The sequence below is a fragment of the Dasypus novemcinctus genome, chromosome 12, assembly GCF_030445035.2.
Source record: "Dasypus novemcinctus isolate mDasNov1 chromosome 12, mDasNov1.1.hap2, whole genome shotgun sequence".
NCBI lineage: Eukaryota > Metazoa > Chordata > Mammalia > Cingulata > Dasypodidae > Dasypus > Dasypus novemcinctus.
In genome coordinates, this window is record NC_080684.1 from 64,018,920 (window position 1) to 64,040,302 (window position 21,383).

Genomic DNA, 21,383 nt, shown 5'->3' on the forward strand with positions numbered 1-21,383 from the left:
GGAATTATTTTAGAGGGAAAAAATTGCAAAAAAAATTATGTACTTAATAAATACATACCCAAATTGAAAATGTGTTTTATGTTAGAAAACATTATGAATTAAAATAAGTCAACAAACTGAGACACTTATTTGAAACAATATGAGGCACACATTTGATATCCTATATATAATAAAGACTTTTTAAAATTAGTGAGTCATAGTAATAATGAAAAAAAAACCAAAATAATGCAAATTTTTACCTCTCAAACTGAAGATGATTGAGAATGTTAATCTGTTTTTAGAGAGATGTGGTAAAATGAGTGTTCAGGTAATGCTGTTGGGAATATAAATTCATTCAATGTTTCTAGAGAACAATTAACTTCTGTGTGTGTGTATGCTTCAAATAATTCATAACCTTGGATACTAAGAATCTAGGCTATAAATGTAATAAAGAACAATGTCAAACATTATTACAGTATCATTTAAAATACTGGGAATGTTATGAAAGACAATTTGCAACAGTGTTGGACTAATTTTGTTATTGAACATCTATTGAATAGAATATTGCGGTGGGTTGAATTATGTGCCCCAGGAAAAAACGTGTTCTTAACCCATTCCTGTGGTTGTAAACTCATAGTAAATAGGACCTTTTGAAGAGGTTGTTTTTAGTAAAGGTATGGTCCTACTCAATGAGACTGTACCTTAATCTTTTTAACTGGAAGGTTTACAAAAAGAAAGCAAAGTAGAGAAGACGCAGAAAGTCAGCAGAACCCAGAAGAGAAAGGAAAGGACATTATTACCTGCATTGCCATGTGACAGAAAAGCCAAGGACCCAAGGATCACCAGCAGCCAGCCCCAGAATACCAAAGTCTTCAGGGAGAAAGCATCGCCATACTGATGTCTCAGGTTTGGACTTCTCCTAGCCTCAAAACTGTGTTAAGGTTTGACCGTTAAGTCAACCCACTGTGGAAAGCGGACTTGGCCCAGTGTTTAGGGCATTTGTCTACCACATGGGAGGTTCGCGGTTCAAACCCTGGGCTTCCTTGACCTGTGTGGAGCTGGCCCATGAGCAGTGCTGATACGCACAAAGAGTGCCATGCCACGCTGCAGTGTCCCCCATGTAGGGGAGTCCCACATGAAAGGAGTGCACCCCATAAAGAGAGCCACCCTGCGTGAAAGAAAGTTCAGCCTGCCCAGGAATGGCACCACACACACACAGAGCCGATACAACAAGATGACGCAACAAAAAGAAACACAGATTCCCATGCCGCTGTCAACAACAGAAATGGACAAAAAAGAACACGCAACAAATGGACACAAAGAACAGACAACTGGAGCAGGGAAGGGGAGAGAAATAAATAAATGAATAAAAAATAATAAATCTTTTAAAAAAAATCAACCCATTGTATGGTATTTGTCTTAGAAGCTAGGAAACTAAGGCAAACATTATGCCATCATTAAAGATATTTTTGTGTGTGTTTTTTAATTTGTCAGGCCCTTGAAAAAATGCATAATACAGTCTTAAAAAAAAAGGCAAATTATCAAACTCTTTAAACAATAATTCATATTTATATATAGAAAAAACACTCTAAGTGTACTTTCTGAGTTGCCTATAATGATCATTAGTTATTTTTATAATTTGGGGAGACATACCATTTAAAACTTACTGATGGATTCTAAGGGACATTGGAGATGCAACAGATAAAAGGCATTCAATTCACCTTTACTGAAATTTATTTATTTAAAATGAAATAGGAATCATGTCATAGTAGAAAAATCAAATCTTTGAGCTTAGAGGTCCCTTGCAAGTCACTTGTTCTAGTTGTCCACAGTAAACCAATATTTATGTTTAGCCAGTTTATATTTTTATATTCAATACATGTAATCCAATTTGTCATCCCTTTACCATTGTTTGCAGACCTTTGCTTCTGTTTGGATGGCCTCCCTGCCTGCCAAAAAGAGTTCTCTTAAAATTCTTAAAAATTTCTTTAAGGATACTGTAGCAGTTTGGATGTATTAGATTATTTTATATTCAGAGATTTCACTTTTACTTGATTAAATAATGATTAAGGCTTTGATTGGGACACTTCAGTAAGCAAATGACTCAAAGAAAATGACAAGGCAGAGAAGTTAGCTGGAGTTTTTTGATGCTGGAGCCCTGGAAAGTAAACACACAGGAGAAGAAAACAGAGGAATAGAGATGGCTCCATAGACATGGCAGAGGCCCTGGGAAGAGAAAGAGCCTGATAGTCTACAGTTGACCTTGCAGAGAAATGAACCCAGGGAGACAGAGGAGACTTATCCCAGCCTATAACTGAGATTAGAAGAAGCTGGGACCATGGAACCCTAAGAGGAAGAAGGCTAAACACTTATAGATGTTGGTAGCCATCTTGCTCCAACATATGGCAACAGACTGGTGAGGGAAGTATTTATGCTTTATGGCTTGATAACTTTAAGCTTCTACCACAAATAAATACCCTTTTCAAAGCCAATAGATTTCTGGTATTTAGCATCAGCACCCCTTTGGCTGACTAATAAAGGTATCATTAAAAATAAATCAACGCCTTAAGGTGTTAATAATTTATATATTAAACACCCAAAAGTTGGAAGCAATTGAAAGAACCGAGGTGCTTTGAGTCCTGTAGAGGCAGCAGTCCACTGGGTGTACGACTGTTAAGGGCTTAAGTCAAGCTGTAAGTTACCAGTTTCCTCGTATTTAAAATGGTGCTATTAGTTGTACTTTTGTCACAGGGTAGGGTTGTATTTGATTTAATGAGTAAATACTCATAAAGATCTTGGCCTAGTGCAAGAGATCAGTAATTATTATTTGGGGGCTTTGTTTTTAGGACAAGATGAAGTAAGTTTACTTCTTCCTATTTGCCCTGCTAATACAGCTAATAATCTTGGATTTACATATACATATACCATAAGAAGACTCTGAAAGGTAGATAGAAGACAAACTAGCTAGGAACTTGGGGACTCAAAAAATGACATGGCAATGAGTTCTCTAGGTTTTTTTTTTTTGTTTGTTTGTTTGGTTTATACATCCCTGACTGGGTGCTGTAGAAGCCTGCAACCTGAAAACATCAGTGGATACAGGCAAGGAAAAAAACTCAACAAAAACTTTCTCTAGCCAAAGGACCAGGAAAGGAGAAACCTAGAAAGACAGCTTAAAATGCAGCCCTTTCCATGCCTTCACCAGCAAAGGTAGGATGGAGAGTCTCACTCTTGCCAGACTGTAAAGATATGCCCCAACATTCCCCACCCCCCCATACACTGAACAAAGGAGGTTGCATGGAGAGTCTGAACTTACATCTGTGCAGGTAGTAAGTAGGTCCACCATGTAGTGATGTTGGTGGAGACCAACAGGGGAGAAGTAATGAGATGCCCCACCCCCTCCCAGCCAGGATGAGGTCAGTTGAGGGAAGGCTATCTAGGCGAGCAGCGGTGGGCCAAGGGAACTGGTAGAATGGACGGGCTTCCTGCTCTCCGCAGGGGCATAGGCGAGTCCCGCCCTCCCTGTCTGGCGAACGGGCTGCCCGCTCTTCGCCGACGTACGGGCGAGCCACGCGCTCTCTACCGTTTCCGCCTAGCCGCTAAGCCCGACCTACTACCTCCCCCTCTTCCCCCTCGCCGGGGCCACGTCATCCAACGACCACTAGCCAATTCCCGCCGGCCAACTCCCATATTGCCTAACTCCAACCAGCCCCAACCAACCAACGCCCCACACGCCGCCTCCTGCCTGCCCCGTCCCCTCACCCCACAATATATATTGTCCAGCACTTCCTCAATAAAGCAGACCGCATGTTACCACCACTTGCCGTCTCCGCAGCATTCTTCGCGCCCGCTGTCTGTCCATCTAACACCTCCCCCTCAAGCAGCTTGGGCAGAGCCAGAGGAAATCCCAAACATTAGTCAGTGGAACCTACTGGGGAGTCTAAATTTTTGACCCCACAGTAATGAGACATTCCCACTCACAGGAATGTTAATGGAGGCCAATTTATCATCTGGGACTTACACCTGCACCTGGAGGTAATGCAGTGCCTCCCCTTCCTCATAGGCATAGTGTCATAGTAGGCCTGCTTAAAAAAGAAAACCAAAAAATCCCACATATTTAAATAAAATCTTTAAATAAGATCCAGTGTTGCATGATAGAATATTCAAAATGTGCAGGATGTAACTGAAAATCACTCATCATTCCAAGAACCATGGAAATCTCAACTTGAAGGAGGAAAGCAATCAACAGAAGACAATATCACAATTACCCAGTGGTTGAATTTATCTGACAAGGGTTTTAAAGCAGCCACTATAATGAAAAATGCTTCAATGAGCAATAATAAGCATGCTTGAAATAAATAAAAAAGAGGAAGTCTCAATAAAGAAATAGCTTCAGCAAATAAATAGAAAATATAAAGAAGATCTAAATGCAAATTTTGAAATTGAATATACAATAACCAAAATGAAAAACTCACTGGATGGGTTCAACAAAGGAAAGAAACAATCAGCTTGAGGATGATACAACAATAAATGTTATTTATAAATGACTGAGTGAAAGAATGAGTGATTTTTACAAAGTTGTGGGCTGAACTATAAAGACTTGGTTTTTGATAAGTCTGTCTACTTCCTAGCCAAATGCCTTGTGGGTTATTCTGTTTTAGTCTCTGTTCCTTCAGTTAAAAATGGGATAATGAAATCTTATCTGGCTAGTCTATCTGGATCCTAAATCTAATGCTTCCTGAAAATTTAAATATTTTTATTCATTTATTTATCAAACATTTATTGATTGCCTAATATATGACAAGCACTATAGTAGATTCCAGGACTAGAAAGAGAATATGATTTAGTCTCTGCTCTCAGATAGATTACAGTATAGTGAAAGAAATGTCTAAGGTTGATCAGTTTTTACTCAATGTCTAAGTAAAATGGTAGAAGAATACAGAACTTTGGAACTATTAGGGGAGGATGGTGGTAAAGACAAAAGGCAATTCAGCCACAGAAGTAGCAACTGACTAAATTCAAGGAACAGCAAGTTTTGTAATCTAATATAGCTGGAGTATGGACAGTTGAATGAGGAGACATAAAACTGAGTAGATGAATGGGTTTTCATTGTTATTTAAAGACATAGGGTTTTCATCCTTGACTTTATGAAAGGGTATTAAGTGATTTTGAGTACTATTGGCCAAGATAATATTTACACTGAGAAACACCTTCTGGTAGCATAAGAAGATGGTTTAAGAGGATGGGGCCAGACAGATTAACAAGGAGGCTGTCTTTGTAACCCAGGTGACCAATGAAATAACTGAACAGTTATAGAGATAAGAAAGGCAAAAGTAGTATTATACACAAATGATTGGATGTTGAAGACAAAGAAGCATATCTGATTTTTGGGTTTCTAATTCAGGCCACTAGGTACATTGTATTTCCTTGAAATATGAAAAGTATAAGGCAGAACAAGTTTGCAGTTGATATGAGGCTGTAGGTTGGAGGTGGGTGAAAATGACTATTGTTTTGGGTATGTTATTTTTCCAAGTAGAGAGGTCCAGCAGTCTGTTAGCTATAAGTTTATGGAGCTCAGAAAAGCAAACAGTGGTGGAAATAAAGATGGTAGTTGAAATTATAGGAGTATTGAGATGACCCAGGTGGAGTATATATGGTGAGCAAAGGAATGAATATGGAACTTTAGGAATAGCTCTCAGCAAAAGATTAGGTGGGAAAGAAGATTCCATAAAAGATATTGAGAGGATTGAGAAGCAAGCAAAGAGTTAAGAGAACCATAAGGCAAAGGACGAGTGATTCCTTCACAAATCTTTGGAATTGAGGTAGCACTTTTTTGGTGGGGTAGTCATGAACATAATTAAATAATGGGCAGAAAGAGTGTTAGAGTAAGAGAAGTTGTAGATAAAGGGAAAGAGAAAAGTTGTGTCATCAGGAAGTGTTCTAGTCAGTCAGATTTTCCATGTGTATAAGATGTGTTCTTTTCAGAAGTTAAAAACAATACAAGTAATGATTTTTGTGGAAAAATTTTATAAAAATCTTTCCTTCTGCCACAGAATGTTGAATAAACTTTACCTTTTTTGTATGTGTTAGTTAATTATGGCCATAATAATGCTATATAACAACTACAAAAATCTTAGCAGCATACAATAATCAACAGTTATTTCCATGTATCTGCAGGTTGTCATAAGACTGGCTGATCTAGGGTGGGCTTGGCTGAAAGCTTTGTTTCAAGACATGTGTCTGTCTGAACTGGGCTCCCTGCTTCTTTTGGCTATGTTCTGGACTGCGTATGTTTACTCTGGGCCCTAGGCTGAGGGGCTGTCATCTGGAGAAGCTAGAGGTTCAGGAGAGGAAGTCCAATCTCACAAGTGCTTTGCAAGCCTTCACTAGCACCATGTCTGCTTATGTTGTATTAGCCAAGCAACTTATGTGGATGAACCTGGGATCGAGGGAAGTATCCAATACCCATGGAAGCGGGAAGGAGGGGAAGAGACTAAATATTTTTGATGGAAGTGGGGGTGAGGTGAAGAGACAATTTTTGTGAGCAAACATTTAATCTTCACAATTTGAAATTCAGAATCATTACATTAATCATTTCTTGCACTCTTCCGTAAGGTAGTCAAATTCATTATTATTGAGATGCATTGGGTCATTTTACTCTAATTTAGTGATCCCTCCTGATAAAAGGTATCCTTAAAAATATCTCCATGTATCTACCTGATGTCTGTATTTACAAAGGAAGGCATTGATAAATGAAGAGGTATAAAGTACTGAATTGTATAGTTTTTCTTAATTAAATTTTACATGCATGTCCATTCTTTATTCAAATTATGAGAAAAGAGCTTTTCTATTCTTTATGCTATTTGAAGCATCACATTTAATTAAACACAAATATATATAGCTTTTCCACAGAAGAACTGAATTTTTCCAGTGGGTGTTTCATTTTACAGAAGGTCTCCAAACTTCCATCAAACATCTACCATTTTCCCTGTAAGCCTAATGCCTGCATGCTGCACTTAGAGACAATTCATGCCATCTGTGCAAAATAGATTACTTTGGTGCTCAGTATGCTAGTTTTGCCCAAAGCAATAAAAACCAACAGTTGTCAAGTTGAATTGCTAGGTGTATTATTTTCTAATACACATAAAAATAAGTATATATTTACTAAAATAAGAACACTCAATTTCTGTACCGTCTTAAAATATCTAGTATATAGCCATCATTACCTCGCATAGTACACAAGGAATAAGCGTTTTAAGGCCGGCTCTGCTAAACTAGAAACATAGCAACCTAGTTTAGCAACAATATAGTTTGAAAAGAATCATTCACTCTTACTTTCCACTTATTTTTCAGGTTTGTGGAAGGAATGCTTAACATTTGTTACAATGCCATTGATCGTCATATTGAGAATGGTAAAGGAGATAAGATTGCTATTATCTATGACAGTCCTGTTACCAATACCAAAGCAACTATTTCCTATAAAGAAGTCCTGGAGCAGGTAACGTCATAAACGTTCTATATGTTGGAAATGATATACATTTATTTAAATAACATACATTTTCATCGTATAACCTTTAGTTTATTTTAAAATTCATTGACGTATGTTAATGTGTTTTACTTTTAATGCTCATTGGAAATGAATAAGCGTGTGTTAACATTTACACTGTCTTTATTCCCTTAATTTGTCTTACTGAAAGGTACTGAAAGATACATTTGACAGGAAGAGTCTAGCAAAAGTCTTGGAGCAGGTTTAAATCATATTCTCCCTTTGCTCGCCATGTATACTGCTATCAGCTTAGTCTAATTGCTTTTGAACTAGCTGCTATTGGAACTATTCTATTGGAACTATTGAAACAGTTCCCTAATTGCCTTCCCCAGTACCAGGCTAAGATGCATATGAAATATCCCCCAAAGTGACACCAGAGTTTTCTTCCTGAGAAGCAACTCAGATCTCTACTCTAATAAAAATCCCTTACTTAAAAATTACTATTATTCAGAGAGTAAAGTCCAGACTCCTTGATGAACAAGTCACGTGCCTTGATGAACAGGCATGGTATCCTTTCCAAGCTTCATGTTCCAATGTCTGGTCCTGCCCACTCACTACTCATAGTGGCTCTCTTGTCATTCCCCTGCACACTCCTGGCCCTTTACAGCTCTTTGCACGTACTCATTCCTTTCTCTAATTTACTCCTTTGGGTCTTTCCCATCTGTTTAGTTCTTAAGTGGCTCATGATGGTGACAGAAGAGTTGTGTGATTCTCTTAAATTTAGCATGGAAATGAGGTTTCAGAAGTAAATTTTTAAAAATTCATATATTAAGGAATATGGGACAGTTATTCTGGTTCTGTGGGGGCATTTTACATAGACTTGATTTAAAGGGAGATAGTTAGCATTAGGAATAACTTAAATAAATTGAAAAAAATTGTGTAATAGTCATTTACATTGCAGAATGTTTTAGCAGCATCTCTTGAGTCAACCCTCTAGATGCCAATTGCACCTTCTCCCCGAGTTGTGACAACTTAACATGACTCCAGATATTGCTAAATGTCCTCCAGGGGCCAGAATTGCCCCTTGTGGAGAATCACTGCTCTAGAGTCTGTCTTGCTAGGGGTGTTTGGAAACATGAGCTTTTTAAATGAAGGCTTTTTAAATAGCATTTTCTCCTTTTGTTTTGGAACTCATTTAGGGTTTCCATTTGATTTTTAGCAAGTTTGGTCAACTCTCTGACTCTCTCAAATTATATATTTTTGTGCTAGTAACATTCCTCTTTAGACTTATAAGGTATATCAAGAAAACCGACTCAGACAAAATACTTTTCTCTAATCCTGTGTTTCTCAAACAATAAAGAGAGAAAACTCAAGCCAGCTTTGCTCAGGCTAAGTAGCAGCCTGGTTGCAGCAAAAGATTCTAGCTTCAGCTGAGTTAAGGGTGAGAGGAATTTATGACTCAGAAAATGGCCTACCCCAAGGGAGTAAAGGCAGCAGTGAATAGAGATAAAGAGAACCCATAAACTGCCTAGTAACCTGACTCTAGTTAGTTCCCTGTTCCTGATCTTTCTGGCTTGATTCAATTGTTGCCATTGAATGTTGCCAGCTAGAATATACTCTAAATCTCCTTGCATTTTTGAATTTTTCCTTCTAGATTGAAATACAGGGTAGGATCATCTAGTTGGCCAAAGCTACGTTGTATGCCTAAACTGCCTGGCAGTGGAGAGGAAATGTCTTGTCCTCTTTTGATTTCATAGCATAGGATTTGGGGCCATGCCTCCCTCAATGGTGCATCCAAATGGAATTCCCTCATTCAAGGGGAAGGGATTTAAAATGCTGCATAGGCCAAGGTTGAACAAAAAAACCCCAAAATAATACCCCTGAATAGCTTGGTTGATAGATTCTATTGGTCTGAACATGGTAGCTGTGTATTTCCAGAACTCATATCGGGACAAAGTAGGGAAGACATTCCATTTCCAAATAAGCTTTTTATTCATATGAGTCCATGTTTTATTATGAGATAATATAAATTTCCTGAAAATATTTTACACTCCATGTTTTAATAGAGGTTTGTGTTTTCAGCTTCAAAAAGAAGTTGTCTATGATTAAAAACTTGTTCCTATTATTTTAGTATATTGCCACAATCTAATTTTATGAATATTAAAGCATAATATATCAGTGAATTTTACTTGGTGTATAGAGTAAGAACCTTATTTATATGTTATAAAAGAGTATTGTCTATGTCAACTTATTAAATTTGATACCTCAACCAAATATCAGTGTCCAAAAAGATGGTTCAAAGAAACCTAAAATAGAGTTAAATAATAGTTGTTGCCAGTCTGCTGAGGCTCAGGGCCTGGCTGTCACATGGACAGTCCAGAGAGTCAGGTCTCCTGAGTTTACACCAACCCCAACACCAACCATAGGTTCACTAATAGTGACAGAAGAAGCATGTGTAGAAAGGTCACATCTGAGTCCAATTCCATCACACTCAGGAACACAAACTCCAATGTAGGGCCAACTGACATGGCATTGAACTCCAAAGTCATCTGGTTTATTGGATTTACCCTGGCCAGCTAACAGGGAGGTGAAGAAGGTCAACTACCACACCAGGGTGCAGTTGCCTACAACTGCAAGCAGAATTGTATCCATCATCCATGTGGAATCTATACCAAGAGGGGGAGTGAACATAACCATCCCAGGGTCCACAGGCCGGAGGAATAGAGTATGGGTTAGAGTGGACTTACTGATATTCTACTATGGAACTATTGTGATTAGTAATGGAAGAAATTGTAGCATTGATGTGGAGAAAGTGGTCACGGTAGCTGCTGAGGGTTGGGAGAGGGAAGAAGAGATATGATATGGGTGCATTTTCAGGACTTGGAGTTGTCCTGGGTGGTACTGCAGGGAGAGATGCTGGATATTGTATGTCCTGCTATGGCCCACTGGGTGGACTGGGGGAGAGTGTAAACTACAAAATAAACCATTATCCATGTGGTGCAGCAGTGCTCCAAAATGGATTCACCAAATGCAATGAAGTACCTTGATGTTGAAAGAGGTTGTTGATGTGGAAGGAGTCGGGTGGAGGGGGTTGGGGGGGTATATGGGAGCCTCTTATATTTTTTTAATGTAACATAAAAAAAAAAAGGAAAAAAAAGTTGTTGCCATTCTCATTTTCCATTTTCTTCTAAAATTAATTACTTATACATGTATATGATAAATACACATACATTTTGCCTAGAAGATTTTTGCTAATTCATCTTGATTTTCTAATACTGAGTCTAAAACACTTAGGCCCTTTTGATGTTTGTACTGGTTCATTGGTTTCAGTTTAGCCTGACATCAAAGTATTTAAAAGGACTGTTTCTCTCACCTGCTGACAGTTTCTGATTCCCCAGGCTTTTCTTTTCTAAAGTACTAAAGGAATAACTGTTTAAGGAAACAGAAGGAGACATTGTGCTCCACTTTGATTACCTGGTTCTCTTTTCCTGTGGGCTTCATTTTATTAAGCAGAGAAGACAGACAAAGAAAGGTTTAATGTGTACTGCCATTTAGAACAAACAAAAAGAAGTGCCTTTGTACTTTACTTGTTAATCTCCCCGGTTTCATTTCTTTTGGGAGTTTCTGGCTAGGTAAACCTTGATAAAGTTAGTTAGCATTTCTTATTTAATTAGTGAACCAACGAATTTAGGCTCAGTTGCCTTAATAACATGAAAGCACTGAAAATTTTACGGAATGACTCAGAAGTAGAGATTTTCCAAAACTGTAACCTTTTATGTAGATCAGAGTATTTTAAACAATCCTTTATTAAGTTTTTGGTACAGGGATTTGACTGTAATTCAAGATCCATCATTCATTCAACTAATATATATTTTGTATGCCAAACACCAAGGAATAAGGGATACAAGGTAAAGAGACCCATTCCCTATTGCCAAGGAACTAAGACAACCATACAAATGGATAATTTCCGTTTAACATAATAAGGGTCATGGTAGGGGTTAGTGTTATAGTCTGCAGAAATACACGGGAAGCTCCCAACTCTGCCGTGGTTAAGTAGGGTATTGGAAAGTTTGCCTGAGGAACCAGTGCCTAAAATTAGTCCACACAACCAAGAGCAAGAAAAGAAATGGTGGGAAGGAGGGTCCTGTAGACAGAAGGGATAGCACATCCAAATGTCTTGAGGAGGAGAGAACCTGGTGCCTCATGGTGATTTCAGCATAAAGTGCAACCTATGGTGAATAGATGGGACTCCAGTGAGCCAGATTGGGAGGACCATGAGTGCCACTTTTGTCCTTTATTCTAAGGGTAGAGGAAAAAAGGAGCAAAAGCCAATCTTTCCTGTGACCCATTGTTAGGCGTGATCTCACTCCTGTGATCTACTTTCCCCGCACATCCTGCCCCAAGTGCCACTGCCTTCTGCTCCAAACATGCCGGTACCTTTCCCCTTTCTGTTCTTTATACTTGCCTACCCTCTGCTTGAAGTGGTTTCCTCTCCAGATACATTACGCTTCATGTAACCTGATCGTTATTTTCTCAGTGAGGTCTTCTCTGGCCATGCTACATACAAATGTTCCTGCCCACACTACTTCTTACATATGTTTTCTACTTTTATTTTTAGTTTAGCATTTATTACTCAGAATTATCTTCCTATTTTATTTACCTGTCTTCGTTAGTATTGTTTCTCCTTCTAGAATGTAAATTCCATGGGGGCAGGGATTTTTGTTTAGTTCAATGAAGAGTGCCTGGCACATGAAAAAAATATTTGTTGAATGATAAGAGAATAAGTGAATGAATGAATGAATGACCATTTGAAATTTCTAAATGACTGTAGTTTCCTTTATTGTGGGAACTTGCCATCTTTAAATTGTAAAGGGGAACACAATTTGAATTGTCAGGTAAATTTTAACTTACTATCTGTGAAGAATTTTAACTTATTTCCATTCAGCTTGGTAGTTCAAGGTGAATATTTTATCCATGAAATCCCCACACTTACAACTCAGAAGATCTGTATTCCAGGAGACATGTATGTGTTTATTGTGCCCCCCTTCTCGTTAGTTCTCAAGTTAATAGTTATCATATACAATCTCTGTGAAAAACAAGATGTGTGTATGTGTGACAGTGTGTGATTGCATGTATATACACATATTGTTAAGAGTAGAAGTAATTTTTAGCGAATTCCTACTTAATTTTCTCCATCCCTGATTTCATTTTGAGTTTACTTCTATGTGTGTTAACTTTGCTTTTCAAACAATTGTGTATTTTTACATCTTTATTCACTAAATAAGAGTGTGACCTATCAAGGGCATTTGAGAAATTTTCATGAATATATTTATATATATATAAGGAGAAAATTGATGATACCCAGTGTTAGCTCAGTTTTCCTGATTTAATTCAAACTGAAAGTGCTTATTATCTCTACTAAAGGTAATTTTTAAAAATATATAATTATGGCACTGGTTGTGATTATGAAGGTTCGATAATTTAGAAGGGAGAATTACTCTGAATCAAAGACCATGTCCCATGAGAAGTCCTCCTTCCAACCCCTGCCCTTTAAGATGTGCTTTTTCAAATATGAGTTCCATCTTCTTACAAATATGTCAGGGTAAGGCAATCTGATTTTCCTTTGTCTGTCACATCAGTATTTTCTTAAGTGAAACATAAACACATAAACCAGAAAGACACAGAGAATTTCTGCCTTGCCCGTGGTTGTCTTACTGAGGGAAGAGGGTATACACGTGCATATGATCAGTGTTCTTTTTTTCCTTAAATTTCCCAGGTAAGCAATAAAAGCTTCATTTATATTAAGTTAGCTGCACCTCAAAGTATATATCTGCAAGGAAAATTACCATATCCATGCTGGGTAGAGAAGTGAATGATGCTAGTATGAGGCAGAAATTGCGGTGGTAGTAGCATGTTTTTTTCCTAAGCATGTACAATTTTTAAACTTTTTCCTGAAATATAATATACTTTCAGAAATGTACTCATAGCATAAATATAAAGCTTGGTGGATTTTCAGAAATAGAACACTCCCGTATAACCTGGTCAGGAAACAGAATATCCCTAGTCCCCCAGAAACCCTTTATGCCTCTTTATCCATTTCTCACCCAGCCCCCCAGTGCTTGCTAGCCAGACTTCTAGACACCACTGATGAGCTTTACCTGCTTTTGAACTTTATACAACTGGAATAATAGAAATGAGTAATGTCTAGTTTTGGGCTATTACAAATAATGCTGCTGTAAATATGTTTGCACACAAGTTTTGAAGAGGATATATATATGTATTTCTGCTGGAGAAGTGCTTAGGAGTGAGATGGCTGGCTCTCAGGTGTGCCTATGTCCATCCTTAGGAGATAGTACCAAACAGTTTTGTAGAGAGGTTGTTCCAATTTACATTCCCACCTGACATTTATGAGAATGCTAGTTCTCCACATCTTTGCCAACATTTGGTACCAGTCTTTTACATTTTGAGCATTCTTGTGAATATGTAGTGGTATTGGTTTGTAGTTTTAATTTTCTTTTCTCTGTTGACTAATGACATTGAGCTCCTTTTTCTTGTAATTCTTGGCCTTTTGTTGGTCCTCTTTTCCAAAGTGCCCATTCAAATCTTTTGCCCACTTTTGGTTTATTAGCATGCCATGTTTTGACATTTTAGGGAAGTGTTTTATCACAGTTTTAGAGAAGACTTTATCAATATATGAAGAAAATCCTTTAGTGCAAGTGTTGGAAAGATAAGTGGTTTCAAGAGTCTAAAGCTGAGTAGACATTCTTCCCCATGTTAAAATAATTAATAATAAATGCTACACTTTTATTCTCTAATGCTCACCATTTTTGGAACAGAATCTGTATTCCAGTGTCCTAGAGGAGAATACTTTGACGCAGGAAGCATGAGGCCTCGTGCTTAAGAATGTAAAAATTTGATGGTGATATTGTGTTAGCATTTTTATTACTGTAAAAGTCTAGTTACATTGATTTTAAGTGGTCTGGCTTCACCCTGCTTTCCCATTAGCCCCATTATTTTTGTGTGCTATTTTGTATAATATAAATTTGTGTAATGCATTTTAACAGAAACACTTGTATTTAATTTAAAATAAAGACAAGTATACATCAATTACTGATGTAAATTTTTTATCAAAATATTAACTGGAACTTTGTTTTGAATAACTTTACAACTAAATTGCATTTAAATTAGTTTCTGCTGGGGCTCAATATAAAGAAAATAAGTATTAGACTAATTTAATTTAATATGAAAAGAAATTAATTAAATGAGAAAACAAAATTATAGTATTCCCTGGCTTCTGTAACTATATTGTTATCAGTGTGATGGGAAGCTCCTGAAGGATTTTGAACAATGTTGTGATATAATCTGATACATGTATTAAAGGAATTACTTTGGTTTCCTGAAGAAGAGATTATAAGGGGCAAGAATGGGAGCAAGAGGGTGACAAATAGTCCTAGCAAGAAATGAATAGGCACCACTTAGCTTAACCCCCCTTAAAAAGACCAGCATTTGCTTGCATGTAGAAAGTTGAGGGATAGTGTATAGTTTAAACCATGGGATTCTGGAAGCTATTACACATATGTATTAATGTATTTTATCTTGGATCTCTTGATATAGCTATTGTGTTTGAAAATTCCTTTTTTTTTTCCTTTTTTTTTCTTTCCCTCCATTGTCTGCTCTCTGTGTCTGCTCACTGTGTGTTCTTCTGTGTCTGCTTGTATTCTTATTGGGCAGCTCTGGGAACCGATCCTGAGACCTTCCAGAGTGGAAGAGAGGCGATCATTCTCTTGAGCCACCTCAGTTTCCTGGTCTCCTGTGTCTCTTATTATCTCTCCTCTGTGTCTCTTTTTGTTGTGTCATCTTGCTGCACCAGCTCCCTGCATGGGCCAGCACTCTGTGTGGGCCAGGTCACCACATGGTCCAGCTTGCCTTTACCAGGAGACCCTGGGCATTGAACCTTGGACCTCCTGTATGGTAGAAAGGAACCCAATTGCCTGAACCACATCCGCTTCCCTGAAAAATTTCTGTTTCATTCTAACACTGAGTAGTCACCTGGAAATGCACCTCCCTCTCCCCCCTCCTCCCTCCCTCCCTCCCTCCTTTCTTCCTTTCTTTCTTGTTATTTTTTTCTTTATTGTGGTTTTACAGATTAATCATGTATAAAATACAAGATTCCAATATACCACCTTATTTGATACTTGTGCATTGATATGGTATTAAAAAGTGATGATGACACATTTTTATAATTGTACTATTATCTATAGTCCATGGTTATCCATAAAACCATAGTTTAACTTAGCATTCACTCTTGTGTAGTGTAGTTCCACAGATTTTTAAAAAATATATTATTCTTTTATTATATTTATCTTTTTCTTCCTTCATTTTGAGGTATTTTTGTGTAACGACTTTCTAAAACCAGGTTCCTGTATAACTTTCAGGTGGAATCCTGGGAAAAGGAGACTCTTTGTTGGAAGTGCTTTAGTTCTCCTTTGCTCAACTACATTAAATAGAAAAAACAAGTTATAGTTGATCTTCATTAAAAGTTTGCCTTGTAATTAATATAATGTTTTTTCAAAAAACCATTCATATATTAGGGTGAAGATTAAGAGACTAACATATTAAAATGAATGCCCAATTGTATATCAGTTTAAAATTTTGAAGATGTGTTTTTTAAAATAATTAATACCAGATGATAAGGCTCAGACTGGCATGGCCCAAGTTCATTAAATATTGTTGAACTTTCATTCCCTAGTTCATTGTTCTTACCTGAGTCATTGAAACTGAAGTAAAAGCATGTGTCTACCAACTCTTGGGAAGATTGGAAGAGAATATGGAGAGAAGACATGCTATGTTTTAAGGTCCACACCCTGAAATGTTATATAAAACCTAGCACATCTCACTTAGCCCTCAGGTGCAAGGAAGGCTGGGAAATGTAGTATAGTTGGATAGAATTAGATAGACAGTAGGGGTTTCTACCTCAATTACTCCTTCATTTCATAGGCAAATAATGCTAGCTTTTACATGTAAATAATTGTAACTTGTTAATGTAAATAAAATAAGAGTTTAGGGAAACAAATAGTTGAAAAATGAGGTCTCATAGGTGGTGAGCAGAAATAGAGAAGGGAGAAACCTTCAGTGATGTATATTCCTCAGATGTATATTGAATGCTTATTGTGTTTTATTTATGGTATTAGGTATTGGAATGAGATTGATGATCAAGGAGTTTATAGTTTGCCTGGTGAGAAAAACACAAAGCAATTGCCATGCAGTGTAATAATGTAATCAATAAAAATATCAATATTTTTATTAATAATAATGAAACTAATAAACATGGAGTAAACCATTGCATATATGTGGCACAGAGGAAGAAGGGACCTAGCTGCCACAGCAGTTCAGGCAAGGCTTCACTGTGGATGTTTAGTAATGAAAAAAAGATTGAATTTTGTACCCCATGCCTAGGTATCCCTGTATTCACAAGTGTTCCCTGAAGGTCTGCAGCAGGTATATCTAAGAGTAGGGATTTGACAGTAATAATGAAGTTGTACTCCTTGAAGGCAAAGAGATGCATTTAATGGGAAGGCCAAGGAGATGCATTTAATGAGAAGTGGAGTAGAAATACAGTTGGAGAGTAAGGAAGAGAGCCAGGGAGTGAAGTTGAGGAGGCACAGAATAGAAAAAAGTATGTTCATAAAAGTGGAAGTGGAGGAACTAACAAGTGTTCTTTTACCTTTTAATTAGCACTTGTACCTGTCTTAAGTTTAGCTAGCAGTGTAAGGAGAGCAGAATGAAAGCAACAACTTCCAGTTTCTAACCTTTAATTATTAATGTATGAAATTATAAAATCATGACATGCCATGGTTTTTATAGCAAATAAACTATAAAGCTAATTATTATAGATTGAAGGAGTCTGCCTAGCTTAAGTCATGCAAATAAAGGGATAGGTGTAGACACATAGTGTTTTAGGTATATGAAACAAAGTATTTTTCATATAAGACTTCTTGAAATAGATAAATATATAGTTGAGAAAATCATGCTACTAAAATTAATTCATTTGGCATTTTTATGGTTACATTTGTACACTTTGTAGGCATATGTAATACATAAGTAAAATAAATTTAAATAAATCAATGGAAGGTGGCATTTGATAGAATTATTGACAAGATTAGAGATTCTGGGAAAATTGATTGTTAATTTTCTCATGCCTTATTTGATTTAAGATCATTTTGTCACCATTAGAAAGCTGAGTAATGCTTATCATAAGTCATTTTTATTAGAAATTTGATAATTTATGAATATTTATGATAGATTCCCAGCATATGTGATGATCTAGACTTTGTTTGTTTATTAGTTACAAGTGTAGTAATTGTATTTGTGGATTTTTCATTTTTAAATGTGTATAGTTTCTTTGGTTGAATCAAGTTGGTATTATTGGGACAGATACAACTATTGCAATGATGTCATGTCCTTGTACCACTCTTGGGGTATTTAGCAACATCTCGAGGAGCCTTCAAATACATTACTTTAATTGACTTTCAGGATGTGTTGACAACAAAATTGTAAAGATTAAGAGGAATGTAGCTCAATGCTGGGAAGTGTGGTTGACCTCCCCAGAGCAGTTGTTATATTTTATGTATTGTCTGTAAAAGTGCCAGGGTTGGGGCTAGGGGAATGGTTGTTTAGAGCTTGGCTTAAATAACCAGTGCTGAATTGATCTAAATAATTCAAGGTACCTGTTGTCATCTTTTCATTTTTTGCTTCTTTTGTAATTATATTTCTATAAGGCTATAAGTGAAAGAAAAAACACGAAGGAGATTTCCCCCCTCAAAATAGTGTGATGCAAAAACACTTTTTGAGGAGAAAGCATCCTTAGTACTTTTGGTATTGATATAAATTATTTTTATTATAACATGCAATTAAAACTAGCCATTACTACCCTCTATTTACAGCTCAATTCATATATAAAGGCAAATCTGATATGTACACAGGATAAAAATAAATCTACAAAGCCATCAAACTCAAATTGACCATATTAATTTAATATAGCATGTGATGTTGTTTTGCTGACACTAAATGGCTGATTGAAAACTGTGTATGGTTCTGAATGCTATGACTCTGTCTTCCAAAGTAGGTCACGTGTTTCCTTTGTTGCCTCAGCTCTCTCATCACATATCAGTGCATGAACTTCTATAAAAACTTTGATTATACAAGGTATCATAACATTACCTGGACTTTACTAAACACGCATGATATTATAAAATCATATACAAACAAACATTACATTACATGAATGCTCAGACAATACAGAATGTGGTCTATTAAGTTTTGAAAATTGTCATCAAAATGAACATACAAAGTTTAAACATTCTCAAAGAGAAATCATGACCATGTGAATATCTCCACAGACTCCACAGTATTACTTTGAGTAATACTATATTAAATAATTTATCAGAGCAAGAGGAAAGGATTCTGACTTTAACTGACAGGATGAGTTTAACATTACTTATTTTTTTAAATTCTCCCTTAGCCATTCAATGCAGTGTGTATAACAGCCACACAGAGATTGTTTGCATTAATCTCTTTTTTCACATTTTGCGTGGCTGTTAGTATATAAACAAATATATCTGGCAGTTATTACTATCACTACCTTTATATCTGCTCATGGAATATAGCCTTATCTAGAAGATGTCTATATAAATTTGTATTGAATTAAATGCTCTTTACTAATACAGTATAGTAGATTCTATAGTTCTGTAATATAAATTTGGAAATGCTTGCATATTAACTACATAATGATAGGTTTTTGAGAATATAAAGTATGAGAACACATAATTGTGAAAAGTGACTCTCTAGTAGTTGAATTTTCTGTTTTGTTTTAGTCCAGGTGTGTTATATTTTTTAAAAAGTAAAAAAAATAAAACAAAAACTTGTTTTAGGAGGTAGGAAATTTTCTTTAGAGATAATGTAGGAAACCTACAGAAAGAATAAATTTTGGAGAGTTGTGTTTTAAACACTAATTTGAGAGCTTTTGATTGGAATTTGTACTATACTTTTCTATATATCTATAAATGGTACATCTTAATGGTACTTGTTTTAATGGTTCTAGTCTAGCCACCAAACTGTTTAACACATAATAAAGCTAAAATACAATGCATTAGCTGTGAAAAATAATACAATAAGTATTCTTGTAATACTTATAATGAAGGTAGGGAATTAACAAATTAAAAATTATAAATGTTATTGAGAAAAGCAGGTACAAATAGAGAAGAGTATAGAGATAGAGACCAAAGACGACGTTCTAAGAGGTGTTTCTGGGTATTTTAAAGAACGATAGAGGTTGATGTTACTGTGGATTTTACTTGAAACTTCCTTACTTTGATGGAAGTTTATCATGAGCATTCTATTTTTCCTTATTGATTATGATAAAGATAACTTGAGAGGTCAAAGATTAAATGGAGAAGAAAAGGAGAAGTGCATTTTTTTTTCTGAGATAAGTAAGTGAAAGTGGAAAAAGAAAGGAAGATTGTTTAAAGAGATCTGTGAGAAAGAGATTGCTTGAAGTGGGCTAAGCTGAGCTGAGGAGAGAACTGCAGAGGAAAAGGGATCATCAAAGATCTTAATTTCCAGAGGGCAAAGGACATTGTGAGGATCAGCTGGAAACAGATGTACGAGGGAGCCCTAAGTTTGGGTTTTTGGTGGGTAGAAGGTGGGGGAATGGTGGCGAACACATGTAGGTTGGGGCATATAACTTTTAGAGTGCCCATTTTAAACTTCTGCAACCACATCACATGTTCAAACAGTTTGTTATTTTAGACTGTGTATAAGCACTACTCCAGGTTCCCTCTTGTCTTCTCTCTTATCCAGATTAGAGTCCTCAGTTGACTAACACAACTCCTCTCTTGCCAATATTCTCACCTCTCTTGCCCATTGTTGCTCTGCTCATCTCTCTGGCAGAACTCCAGACTTGGGTCAATCTAATTCTTTATGGTATCTCCACTCCTGTATCCAATTTGTTGAATCGTGTTGGGGAATAATCACATAACTAATACAAGGGGGTTTACTATAAATTCATAATCTCCAGTATCCATTGGGACCTCAATGCTGCATTTTAATTTTCCCCTTTAAAATTTCTCTTTTAAGGTTTCTCTTCTGCTCTCTAAAGGAGACATTAAGTATTTTAGATTTCTGAATCTTCCCCCTCCAAGACCGAAACTTAACAAAGGGACATTGATTCAAAGCCAGGAGCCAGGATGAAAACTTTCCAGCACCACCCCCACAGATTCGCCTATATCCATGCTCATTGTCTTGTCTTTCCCTCCTTTATCAATGGAGGATAAGTTTGCTTTTATACCCTGACGTCATCCTTTAACTCTTTTCAGGACTCTTGCTCTGTTATCCTCTCTCATAGTTGTGTCACTGCTGGCTCCTTCTCTTAAACCTGCTTAAATCTTTCCTCTGCTAGAGACTTCACTATCTCCCTGTTTTCCTTCACAGGTAAACTTTGTGAAAAAATTATCTTTAATTGTCTTCTCCTACTACCTTGCCACCAACTTGCTCTAAAACACTCTAAAGTTTCCTTTTGCCTCTGACCCTCTCTAGCCAAGGCCGTGATTATGTTCTTACTATTAATTCTACAGGATGTTCAATGTTTTATTTGATCTCTTGATCATGTCTGGCATTCCTGCTCACTCTCTGACAGTCTCCCCCGCTTCCTCTATCCTGCTCTACCCTTGGCTTCCTTCTACCTTGCTGGCCGCTTTATCTAAATCACCTTCTTAGCTGGTGCTTTCTCTGCCCAACTTTTCACAACCTACCTCTTCTGTCTTTTTACTTAATGGACTTCTTCCTGGGTATCTACTAAGGCCTTTGTTGCCAAATATGTGATGGTTACTCTGCATTGAGCTGGGGCCAAAATGCTGATCATTAG

General features: G+C 36.7%; 1 protein-coding gene across 1 annotated transcript in view; it reads left to right on the top strand.

Annotated features, from left to right (window-relative positions):
* The window catches only part of ACSS3 (acyl-CoA synthetase short chain family member 3), a 167,956-nt gene that overhangs the window by 37,673 nt on the left and 108,900 nt on the right, over window positions 1–21,383 (top strand). Inside the window, exon 2 of the mRNA XM_004462242.5 lies at window positions 7,330–7,474. Coding sequence (XP_004462299.2) covers window positions 7,330–7,474 — 145 coding nt within the window. The remainder of the gene's footprint in view (window positions 1–7,329; window positions 7,475–21,383) is intronic.